At 38.0% G+C, this 13,260-nt stretch overlaps 1 protein-coding gene across 6 annotated transcripts in view; it reads right to left on the bottom strand.

The window, feature by feature from the left end:
* Window positions 1-13,260, bottom strand: part of RALGPS2 (Ral GEF with PH domain and SH3 binding motif 2) — a 112,358-nt gene that overhangs the window by 56,470 nt on the left and 42,628 nt on the right. For all 6 annotated transcript variants that reach the window (XR_005629964.1, XR_005629965.1, XM_039730268.1 and 3 more), the window contains exons 6-8: window positions 9,140-9,229; window positions 5,932-6,024; window positions 1,838-1,964 (exon numbers count right to left, since the gene is read on the bottom strand). Coding sequence is in view for 4 of the 6 variants with exons in the window: in XM_039730268.1 (XP_039586202.1) it covers window positions 1,838-1,964; window positions 5,932-6,024; window positions 9,140-9,229 (310 nt within the window). In the remaining 2 variants the exon portion in view is untranslated. The remainder of the gene's footprint in view (window positions 1-1,837; window positions 1,965-5,931; window positions 6,025-9,139; window positions 9,230-13,260) is intronic.

Genomic DNA, 13,260 nt, shown 5'->3' with positions numbered 1-13,260 from the left:
TCACCATTTCCATCTGCAGACTTCTAGGTAGGCTTTCCTATGTGTTTTAAACCAGGAGCAGCACTACTCCCTTACAGAATCTTATAGCACAGGTATTCCTTTTAGGAATTGTAACCTGTAACTGATAAGCTTAAGTTAAACAAGCAATTTAAGTCACTTCTGTTCCAAATGACTCTTATATTACTAAAAACGCCTTGGGAAGAAAATGGAAGAAATAACAAATCTATTCAGGTCTTAGCAGAGATTACAGCTTTTATCAAGTGAGAAAACTTGGACTCAGCTATCAATCCTCCAAAGTGGATCCAGATTTATCCCAATTCTATGTTCAAGGCAATGTTTTTCTTTTTGCCACTTTTTTAAACCTCACAAAATTAATTTTAGAGGGAGTGCCACCAGTGGGAAATAGCTATTCCTTTGGAGAATTAAAAATGGCTTAGGGACATTGCTTATGTCACTAACAAGAATTGGTATCACATGAAACCAGGTCACAACACACGCTTTAACTACAGCAGGTCATAGGAAAGAGCATTTCTTTCTAAATAGAAAATAATTATATACTTCACTTCAAACTATCAAGTCAAGCCCAAAGGTTATTTGAATGCAAAAGTTTGACGAGAAGCTGCTACTTATTGGGGAAAACATCTGTAACAGAATAAAATTTAGAAACCGTTTCCCAATATTTAGCTTGGGATTTTTACAACCAGCAAGAAAACAATTCGATGCTGGCTTCATGTTTCAAATATCATGGCATACAGGTAAAAAGCATCAGCATAAGAAGCATTTCAGAACTATATACCAAGTCTCTATATTGTCCATGTAAACAAGGTGGGAAAGCTCCATGGTTCATCACATTACATAATGCTTGGTTTCCTTTATGCGCCTTAGTGTTTGTGCCAAACACTACAGAGCATTAAAATCTGGCCCTCCACAGTGAAGTATTTTTTTCTGTTTCTGTAGCAAGCATGTAAAATTTAACTAATTAATCCTGGAAAAGTTAACAGCCCAGCAGAGTAAAGGAAGTATCAAAATTCAGGAACAGAAATTGCAGTTTAATATGCCTTAACGACCACAAGAGCTCATCTTAAATGCAGGTATAAGAGCAAGTTATTATCTGCAAAAATACAAAGAATTGGATACACAGTTCCTTAATTTTATGTGATTACCAATATCTCATGAAACAAAAGCGAAATTAAAAACAGCACACTTACCATTTTAATGTCAGTTTAGTTTAACAGACACTAAGTAACACTAAATAGCACTAAACACTAAATAAAGTAACACTAAATTAGCTTGTCAACAAAACCAACACATATTAAATGCATTTATCTAGTTTTTAGATACATAGAAGTATAATTTACTAATAATTATTCCAGAAGGCTGAGTCAGTTATAACAGCCGAGTTTCTCTTGTCACATTGCTGTATATTAAATGCAGCAATATCTCCATATTTTACCATGTTCCAAACTCTAAGCTCTATATTTATTTCTCACAGAGGTTTGTCATTTGTAGCTTCTCATAAATGAAAAAACATCATTACTAGAACAGTCAAGTATTTAGGAGGGCTAGCAGGCGTAACAATGGAACTACTTCTCCAGAAGTAATTGTATCTGTACAACATGTGGCAAAATAGTTTCCTAGAAAACTGATACTGGATGTAAAACCTGCAGTGTTTGTGAGCTTTAAGAGGTACTTTCTTTTTGAGGTTCTGTCCTGCCACATACAGAGTGCTCAGAATCACCTTGGGTTGTAGATTCTCCACTGAAGTACTCAGTTTCCTGAATGCTTAAAAGATGGTGTTTAGCTTGTGCAATTACTGGAGAAATAGGCTACAGCTTACCTAAGTAGGGAATACAGGGAGTCATCTTCAAGCTGCTGATATAGTCTCTGAGCCTTTTGTAATTATCTTCTTTACTCATAACATATTCCAGCTTGTCAAAGGTGGCTTTATCTTTCCGACTCAGTAACTAGGCAAAGGAAAAAGAAGGCAAAACCAAATGAGTTTAAGTTTGATCATGATGATTTCCTCTTTTACTCTTACAAGCACAGACTTTCACTTCCCCATTGTTGTTGCTGTTGTTTTCTGATGTGCTGTTTTTTTCTGTTTTTGTTTTTTTTTTAAGCTCAACTGCTTCAAAATTACATCATTTACTCCTTAAAGAGGAGCACTTAGAAAGTTTATAAAGAAAAGCAACAATTCTGGGTGTTAAATTTAAAAATACTTCTAAAAATCAAGCAGATAAATATGCTGGTGTCCTGGAGGATCCTTCTGAAACAATATAAGTTACCAAAAGACTAATCTAGCTAACACACATCACAGCATCATGTGCAGTTCATATCAGCAGTATTCATGCCAGTAACATTTTTACTCTGATTATCCCTAAGTGTGCTGGCTTGGAATGGGATGGGGTCAATTCTCTCCACAGTGGCTAGTATGGGCTACATCTTGGATTTGAGGAAGGATTTTATCTATGGTTTTTTACAGAAGGCTCATGGACTTGTATTCATCTGCCAACTGGCAATTTTACTGGCTCTTAATATCACAGAAATGCCCACTGTGAACAGAAAACTTTAAAGTCATGGTTCTCCTTCATTATCCATTCCTCCTGCCTCCAATCCCTTCCTCTGACAGAATTAACAGCAACCAGGCTCTCTTTGAAAGATGAGGAAAGTAAGCCAAAATGTTTTCCAAACATCTTGCTGAACTGCTGCTGCGAAATTGCCTCGAAGTCTTCACTTGAACTCAGAGTCAGAATTTAACAAAGGGTGCAAGATGTTCCCACCAAACATTTTGGCAGGAGACTCAGCGTTCCAAGTACCAGGCACAATTTTTCCCCACAATGCAATTACAAGGGTCAGATTCACTGAATTTCTACACATACTCCCTTTTCACTTCAGTTAAAGATCAACCTAGGTGAGCCTGACAGAGGTGAAGTCTCCCTTGTGTAAATTCACTGTTGAAACAGTTTATTTTTACTTCCATTTCCTATATCCAACTCTTTACTGAACACTGGATCTCAGAAGAAAGCCACTAGTTGAAAGTGCATTGTCTCCCAAGACATACTCATCATTGACATTCCAGCAATTCATTTGCATCTTTAATTTAGGTTTGGTTCCAATACTCAAATGAGAACTGCAGACTCTTCCAGGAGAAGGAAGCAGCAGACTGACATGACTCCAACCATCCAAATGTGACATTTTACTTTTGAAGTTCATCTTGTCAAAGCTGGTTCCAGTTTTATCTGCCTGGACTAGCTTGCTTCCAATAATATCCTAAAACATTCTGCCATCATTTAACATCTGAAAGGTTTTTGTAGTTTTGCAGACTGAAAGGTAAGACAAGACTAACATGTAATAATTTTCAAACTCCAATGAAATTAACTGTATTTTCCTCAAACCATGCTGATTTGCACACTCTTATTCAAGTTTGATGTATCTTTTCAGGCTCTTTGGATCATCTCATAACAAGCTGATCCTGCATGACCTCCCCTGGTGCTCCTAGGCCAACCCATGCCATACTTCCACCTCCTGTATTCAGGGAGAACACTCCAGAGAAGCCAAGAATATTAAAAATGTTTCTGTGAAGGCCAAATAAGGACCTATTTCTTAGTCCTTCAGTTTTGGAGCTGCTTCTTTTTAAAATAATGTTTCTTCTTCTGTCTCTTGGATGAAAAGAACAGTAAAGAGCTGTGCATATGCAGAGACAATAAAAGCTAAGGCTGACAGTTTATAGCAGCAGGGAAGGATTTGCAGCCTTCCAAATTGCTCTTGGCTTTCTAGCTGTAGTGTGCCTGCACTGAATAGAACCTTTTTGAAATGCCAGCAAGAAGAGATGAGGTCTCAGGATGCTGGCTCACTCCACTTCACATATTTAATGATTATTTGCTTTATTGCCCAAACCCTCACTGGTCATCTAGAATTCTTTTACATTAAATGGAGGGAAGCTGAATATTTTATTCTGTGAACTTTCTTGGAAAGGCTCACAATTCTTCTCAAGTTTTGAATGGGGCAAATCACACATTAAAAGTAGCACTTACTATTCTCCAGAGCTCAGAGTGTGTGCAGGCAATGAGCGAGACAAATTTCAGACAAATTCAGACATACCGTCAGAAGACATGAATTTCATCTTTTTTAGGAACATTAGATTACCAAGCAAGTATTTCATGGCTCCTTTAAACTCTAGATTCCAACCATTTAAGGTGGCTTTCTTTTTTTTTAGGGAATGAATAGACTTGCAGCTATTTTCCTGACTTTGTAAATCAAGGGTTGCTACAAAACATCTCAGAAATGGAGAAGAAATTCTCCCTTGTTCAAGGTTTTGGAGGGTTCCTGTGCAACTTATCCAAATGTCTTTGTGACTCAAATAAAGGCTTGCTGTGCCTTTTCTTGCTTTTAATATACAGAAAGCCAAGGGCTTAGAATTATCTTTAGGAACTTATAAGCTGAACTTCAAGAGAAGGACAACTAAATCAGTTTGCAGTGCCCATTGCTGGGTGCTATCCTTCAACTTGAATTTGCAAAGGCTCATGTAAGATGATGAAAAGCACAGACTCGCTTGGGATTGTAGGAGGAATCAAACACCTCCAGGAATGTGGGAGGTTACCTGGAATTCCAGAGGCTGGAAGAGGGATGAGCATTGTTTAATGCCTGATACAATATGTGAAGAGCACACAAATAAACCTGCTAAGTGCAAACCAGTGCATCACAAGAAACTGGGGACTCCCAGTTTTGAATGACATTATCATGGTAGTAATTAATGTGGTTATTATTAATATATGGTAATAATTACATTTCATTTGAGCTGTGCACAAAAAGAGATTTAAAAAAATCGATTCAGCCTCACAGTTACATAAAACTGTTGAGGCATCAATTCCAAAACATAAAATCTGAAAACCAGGAGTTTCCCTTGAGATAATTTTGAAGTGTTAATTTCACTAAGATTTCCTCAGAGAGATTTTTGGTATTTGGAAGCAACGTCTAACTTAATTGTGCATTTGCAAAATGTGACCAGAATTCTAGAGGAGTATCTTGGCAGAAGTGAATTATATTCAATTTTGGGAATATTTATCAAATGAATGACATTTTCATGCAGTTATCAGACAAATAAACTTTTTGCAACATCCAAGGATGCACTGATGTGTGTTCAGGGAAAGCTTTCAGTTCTTTTTAGTGATATGTATCCTGTGCACAGGAGGATCTCAATCACCTCATTTTTTTCTGTCACACTGAATGCCACATTTATCTGAAACAGCAGAAAAACTACACAGTATATGGCTGAATAAGAACTGTTTTCTAAGCTCTAAAGTATCAATGAACAAAAGTAATTCCTAATATTCTTCTTACCCAGGATACAATGATAAACAATATTAGTGCCAGTCAAAAAACAGATGACAAATAAAAATTATTCCAAAGAATACTCTCCTTTCACAACTGTACAATGGCAGAATTACAAATACACTGTGCAGCAGAGTTGTAATGATGAAATGATAAGTGCTAGAGTTAGTTATCAGTCAGAGAAACAACAAATCTCTTTATGGAAACTGAATCAAGAGTTTCTGAACATCTGCTCTCCATAGCAAAAAAAAAGAATTCCAACAGTATAAACCCCTAAATGATTAAAGTATGACCCACTTTGGCATTCAGAATTTTCCAGCAACTAAATACAAAATAGCTTCTGGCCAAATGAGAAGCCTCTGCATTTAGCAGAATCTGCAGGGAACTATTTTTCAGAGGAAAATATTTCTACAGCAGAACGGAAAAAAAAATTCAAGAGGAAACCATAGATTTCAGAGGAACTAGAAGCATTATGTACATAGCAGAACAAAGTTAAAGCTCTCTGCAGTAACTGCTGCATCCTTGTAAACAAGCTTCAGATGCTGTATTTATCTGAGAACAAGTGAAGCTCACTCTCCTGCCCTGCTGCTCCTCACTTACCGCCCACGTCTTGGTCAGCCTGAAGATGGGAGCACTCTGCAGGCCTGACACCACTGCCATGAGGGCATGGAGGTTGTTCAGCTCATACAGCTTCTGAGGACAAAAAAAGAGAAAAAACAAACAATAAACAACATTCCAAGGGCAGTCAATAGTGAACACAGAATAAATAACAATACAAAGATGGAGAAATCTCGCATGGTCTAAAATGAAGTGTTACAGTGAACTGCTGTGCACACAGACCACTTTTATGGCACCTCCTAATTTTTCATTACTGCATCTCTATGGTTTTGGATTAGACTAACTAGCTGTTTCATAGCCCATAGAGAACCCTTAAAAATATCTATACAGACACACATCTTGGGGAATATATTAGACGTGCCAGAAATTTTTTGACATTCAAACCCAGCAAATTCCTTTCATAGCATTCAGTAGTATTTTAAAACAACACACCAGAAAGGACAACCCAGTGGTGAATGATGTCATCATGTCAGTACCTAAAGTTTATGCAACAACAAAGGCTACATCAAAGCACCCAAAAAATATCTTAGCAGGATGAAATCAAGGAGGTAAATTTCAAAAGCCACATCCCTGGAGTACTCCTCTCACTGAAAGGCCATTTCTGGGGTATGACAACCAACTAGTTGAAAGCAACAACCCAATCAAAATTGAACAGCAAGAACATTAGGGCAAAAGAATTCCCTTAAAGACTCTATAAAAAACATTGTGTTTAAGTGCATTTTCTCACACATTTGGAATTTCCCTCCCTTTTCTTTTTCCTTTAACGCTGTCTCCAAAACTATCCACTGCCTTGGCCAAGTAACTACTGGTACTACTGTCACGAAAGCTTAAAAACAGTCTGGAGGAAAATGTTCTTCCTGAAGCTCTTCTGCAACATCAACTGTTCTGGTAGCTGTGAGCTCTCAGAGATCCAAACTACACTCATTTTTGGTGTAGTGCACCCAAATTGAGGTCCCTAACAGAGAGACTTTGCTAAAGAGAAATGATACTCAGTCACAGTATTGAAAATCTTGTTTAATCTATTTGGAATATTCATCAAGGTAGGTCAGGATTCCAGCAAGAAAAAATAAGGAACCCTTCCTATTAAAAAAATGGTGGAAATCCTTTTTCCTACTTGAAACACAGCTTACTTCTTGCTTAGGAAGCCTTTCATGAGGCAAAAGGACAAAAAAACTAGACCAATGGAATACTGGCTAAATGCTGAACATCAAAGGAGAGCCTCAATTTGGAAGGGTGAAAGCCAAAACCCAAGGATGGTTTTCTGGCTAACAGTTTTGGAACAGGGCAAATGATTCTCTCTCCGCTTAACACACTGCCAGGAAACTTACAGCCTTTTATGGAACAAAGTCCTCACAAGTATTAGTCAGAAATGCCATTTTAATGGCACCCCAGTAGCATTTCCACTCTGGGTGCCCAGACCCCCACGATTCCAGCATGTCCTGCTGACAGTGGAAGTTGGCCCATACCCTGTGATGAAGTGATTCCCTCTCCTCTTCCTCCTTTGGGAGGATTCTTCAATAACCAGTGTAAAGGGCAATCAGCATTTTGTGGGGCGAGGTGGAAGGGGCTGGATGTTTGTTATACACCACAGTCCTGTTATCCTTCCAAGCAGCCCTGCTGATGTTTGTCCCTCCACTTACACAAGAACCCTTTTTCCTCCCACACACATCCCAAGCAAGGTAATAAAGTTCACTGTCCCAAAGGACAATGGAGCTGATCAGAAATGAAAAGAAGGGCTTTCCCAGCTGCTGCCAGCAGTGGAACAGGAGGCATCACCAACCAGGACAGGCTGGGAACTTCAGGGGAGCTGTTAGGTCTCGTTCCCTCATAAATTAAGCACTGTAGGTGAGACACCATTTGAGATATACAAGAGGCTGCCAGCACAAGGAATGCACTGTGGAGTGGATTTACAGCTTCTCTAAAGAAAAGGTAATTAGTGTGACCCCTGGCACCAAGCTGCTTTGATAATAGCTCTGGATAACAGAAACTCCTTCCAACAGCCCCCACTGCAGTAACTTCATGTCAGCAGCCATATGTAAGCAAAGCCAAGGTAACAAGCACAGAAATAAATGAACTGATATAAAAACACCCCATACAGAGCTGCTTGCTTTTTGTAACTGTGATTTTTACAGCTGACAGGTAAGCTAAACTCAATTATCTGATTGTTATAGCACATAACTGCCTCCAAGCCAGCAGCATTCCAGCAGCCACTGCAGCCTGCAGTGCACTGCTGAGGTCAGGCAAGCTACAACAGCCAGCACTGGCCAGTTTAATCCCAGTAGGAACCAGACCTGAGCCCACCTGGCTTCCCACATCTGTTCTGCACTATGGCCACACAGAGCTGAACCTCCCCCTCCTATGCAGGGACATGGATCATGAAGCCAATTTTCTTATGTTTGTATTTCAAACAAAAACACAAGGACTGGCTTTTAAAAATACATGAGATGAAGATACATTAACTCACCAGATATCAAAGGATGTCTCAGAGAGATCATTAACACTTTATGACCACAGCATGATTACTGAGCAAAGCCTGTGGAATCCTACTAAATTAGCTCTTGCTTTGCCCAAAGTTGAGAGTCAAATCCCGCAGGAATAAAATATTGCTTCATTAAAAAAGGGCTTGTCAAGACAGGGAATGCACTTGAATACAAAATGAATTATTAACAAATATTTTACATCTTTTTGTGCAGGTAACCCAGAGTGGTCACAGCAGCCAGCTATAGTAAAAGGCAACCATCATCTAACAGCATAAACTTGAAAACCATCCCCTTTACTCACTAATGTGAAGAAGTTTCACTCTGTTTGAAGGGCTATATGTCACTCCAGATTTGCTGACCCTTTTCTTGTGAATGTCAGTCCAAAAGGCATTAGGAAAGACAGAGATCTCCAAACTGTCTTCTGAATCACAGTCTATTTTTCAAACCACATTTTTAAAGTTGATATTATTTGAGTAGAGATAAAAGATCCTTTCCTTCCAATGGTAAAAGCAAACAAACCATTCCTCTTCTGACTAAAGCTGTTTAAACTGTACACTTTGTGACAGAAGCCAAACAGTTACAGATGTCAACAGAAACAGGTAAGTCAGGTGTCAGATATTTCCCCATGTGTATTTTTGAACTGACCAAACTGGGTATAAAACCTTTGATCATGGTGAATCCCACTCTCCCTCCACAATACAAATTCTTACCTTTGCAGTTTTGATGTAGTGGCTCAAAACCTCAGCTCGTATTTTTAAAGTCTGTGCATGTAGTATCTCTCTAACAACCCAGAAGCTTACCTAAAATGTAGGGGAAAAAAAGCCTTTTAAAAATACAGAGTTTCAACACTGTACTTTTGAAAGTTTTATTTATTTTTACGGAAGTATGATGCATGGAAACAGATTTGAGTTCAGGGTAAGCTTGAGGGTGAGATCACACACAAAGCAAATGGCAGAACACTCAAACTTCGAACAGTGCTCTCCCAGGACAATAAAATAATGAAAAAATGTTATGAAAAGCCTACAAAATGAAGGAATATAAACACTAACATTGAATCATATCCATTGGTTTGCTTTTCTACAACATCAAAGCTGCATTACTCAACTCTTACATGAACTGAGCAGCTTCAACTACAGTTCACTGACATTTCCAACACATTGAAAAAGAATTAATCCTCAACAAAATTAGAATGTAAGGTAGGAAGCTCTGCCATAACCTAGCTTCTAGTTTATACTCTTATTTCTGGCTATGCCAATTACCTGCTGATGTACAGACCAGTATCACACTCTTAGCTAAGCTCTCTAGGACTGACTTCACTGCTGTGTAAGATCCCTGCTAAATTCAGTATAAAGAATGGTTGCTGCATTTCATACTTATTTGAATGTCTCATAAAGGCTGTACTCTAAAAGTGTTTGGTAATATATCTAAACTCCATTGTTTTCTCTTCTCTGCTCCCTCCCACCCTCTGCCCTCACAAAGAATGATCAAATTAAACACTTTTGTAACCGTAATAAAGCAGTAGCAAAGAATTAGCAAAGGGTAACAATACTGCAGCTTTTATTCATGTACTTGCTATGAGTTGGGAAAAAAATTAATTATCATGAAGATACACCATGACTGGTATTTACAAAACTACTGAAAACAGTGTATGAAGAAATTTACTGTAAATTTACTCTTACATATGAAAACCTTCCAACATGTCATGTTGCTTTGATTTTTAAGTGATGCTAAACTACTTCTTGTAAACTAACATTGAGTATGTATTCAGGTTCCTAGCCAAAATCTCAATTAGAAAAATGAAATATCCTGTTCCACTTTGTTCAGTATAATAGCTCCTAACACAGAAGAGCACAGGAAGATCCACACCTCCAAAATTATTACATTTGCAGTGAAGCTACAGGGATCTAATGAAAACTGGGATGTTAAATCACAACAGCTCTTTGGAGAAATGGAAGAATGACAAGAAAACCCACAAAAAATCCCCACAAACATCTTGCATAAGAATCACTTTCCTTTGGTCTGTTTGTCTAAGATTGTATTAGCCAGGAAAGAATTAACCATAGAGCTCAGGTTTCTATTTCCTTTCATTTTTCTTCATTTTCTTTCCTCTTTTTCTTTTTTGCAAAGCAAAATATCTGTTCACAAACAAAAAGTGGTTCCAACTGATTAAAAAAATCTCAATATGTTGCCATGCTCAAAAATAGCAAAGTTTTGAAACCACTGCTTAAAGTTAAAAAGAGAAAATACAGAAAACAGTCTCATTTTTGATGGTACATCACCAAATTGTAATAATATGAAAATCAAAGTGACAGTATCTGTATTTAAATGACAGAGATTGCCATTTCCTTTTTTTAGTTAGAGAATAATTTTCCTTTAAGGACAGGGCTCCAAGTGCTGAGACAATCTCAGGAGTAGTGAGAGTAAAAAAGAATTGAAACTCTTGCACCTTCTTCATTGTTTAGAAAACAAAAATATGTGGATTGTTGCCAGGTCTTCTCCAGTATTTTCTTTAATTAAATATTCTGAAGGTGTCCTTCTGAGTCCTGCCACGAGCAGGGATTTGCACTCAGTGATTCTTAAGGACCCATTCCAACTTGAGATATTCTATGACTCTATCAAATACAGAAGTACTGAATACATAAAATATTTGGCAGTACTTCAAAATTTTGTCATAAAAAGCTTGACCTCAGTTTGGTGCTCTGCTGTAGTTACACAGCTTGAGAAAAAGAACTTTCTTCCCCTGATTGATCAATGAGTTTTTAAGAAGATCCTTTCTTAGTGAAGATCAAGGGAATTGAAATTTTTAACAGAGATTTCTGTATCATAAAGAATCAGGTAAGGACAACATAAACAGCATTACACCTCAAGATCCCAAATCTCTTTGATTTTAAGTTCAGAGAGTGCTGATGTAACAGAATGCCTGTGATGGGCCAGACTGTGACACAGTTGCTCAGAACATGGAGCAACACTCCGGCATTTTCATCAGGACAAAAATCCCCTGATTTCCTCTGTCTGTCCTGACTTCTGTGGAAGTTCCCTGGCACCACAGAGACACAAACACTCTTGTTTGCACAAGGAAGCCTGGTCTCTGTTCCAGTCCCAGCCAGACCTCAGCTCAACACTTCCAAGCTCTTGCAGGAAAAGAAAAAAACCCAACCAAACCAGAATAAATTTCCTTCGAAGCTTAGAGGCCTCCAGTCCCTCCAGTGACAGCAGGCAGGAGATACAGAACCAAACACACTTAATCACGTCTACTTCAACCACTTCCAGTCCCCTCTGATGTGTTTTTACTGATATAAACACTGGGTTTTGGCTGGTCATGTCTATTGACTGGTATCTTTAGACAGCACCATAACCGAATGTATTGTACATATTGAAAAAGCTGTAATTTAAATAAAATACTTTTGTTTCATTCTTTACATAAAAAATACATATTTGTTCCATATATTCCTCTCTTGCTGCATTTAAATGTTATTATACCAACATCAACCAGCAACAATGTTTGCATTTGGGTTAAAAAGGGATGCAAAAAACGTGAAAAACACCTATAAAAACAGCCAGTAAAACATAAAATTTTCCTTTGGCAAGTGGGATCTCTTCCTTTAAAATTGTTCCAATGTACTGAATCTAGCTGACAAGTTTCTCTAATATTTTAAGCTTTCTGGCAGCAAGTTCCACTCCTATTTAAATAAAAACCTCAAGAAAGAGGTTTTCAGTTGAGGGACTCTGATAATCAAAAGACCAATAGTGACCTTTACACTTTACCTTTGAAAAATTGTTTATTTGAAACAAATGATAAATGCTTATTTTCAAAAGGTAAGACAATGATCTAGTAAGTGAACTTGGCAATTGTGCACTTTGAGAGGTTTACCAGTAACAGCAAGTCTACAACTCACCTTCAGAAGAAAGCTGGAAATGAGAGAGTCAGAGTTAAAAAAAAAAAAGGCTTTTTCCTTCCTCACTAAATATCAATTAATACAAAACTAGCACCTTAAGTTATATAATTTTTAAAAATTCAATATTATATTTGTAGATCTATGTGGGATACCACTCAACAATGAATTCTCCAAGGACAGGAGAGTCCTGGCATGGAAGGATTCCACTGATTGCTGTTGCCTGAACTCAATCTGTTTTCACAGGCACATCCAATTATCCCATAACTAATGCTGGAACTGCCTGACTTCATCCTCAGTGGAATGTAATCAACTGTACAGAATCATCACTGCTTCCAAAATGCTACCTGCACATCACTTCACTGTGAAGCAGCTGGTAGCAATTTCATATTCTCTTTATTTAAGAAGTGAGAGCTGTTCATGGTTTTCCTTTGGCAAGCTGGGGGCAAAAAGGGAAGAGACAGATGCATAATGCTTTATTTAACCCCAGTGAAAATTCAAAGGTTAACAAAATTTTCTGATATGTATTCCTGCCTGACAAGGCCACCAGTCCCTGTGACTTTCCTGATTGTTTATTAAGGACTAAGCATTAGAAAACCCCAGGTAAGTGGAACAGAAACAATATCTGTCCTTTTCCCTCTCTACTCCTACACTGAGGGCTTCCTTGAAGCCAGAACAAAGGCTGATACAAACTTTGTAGAAGTCCTTATTCCCATGCTAAGGTTTTCCCTCCTTCCTTCTGGCTATGAGCATATTTTACCAATTCTTTAGTATGTCTGAAGCTGACTTCAGGCAGTTCTTGCAGTTCTTCAGCAGAGCACATAACGACAACTGAGAAGTGAAGTCCTTGATGGGTTACACTGCCTCACATGGTTTTTTACCACAAAAACATTCCACAATATTCATCAAAACGAAACATTTCTTTGAAGAGTCAACTT

Source organism: Passer montanus, unplaced genomic scaffold, assembly GCF_014805655.1.
Source record: "Passer montanus isolate IOZ18808 unplaced genomic scaffold, ASM1480565v1 scaffold71, whole genome shotgun sequence".
Lineage (NCBI taxonomy): Eukaryota > Metazoa > Chordata > Aves > Passeriformes > Passeridae > Passer > Passer montanus.
This window is presented reverse-complemented; position numbering and strand designations above follow the sequence as displayed.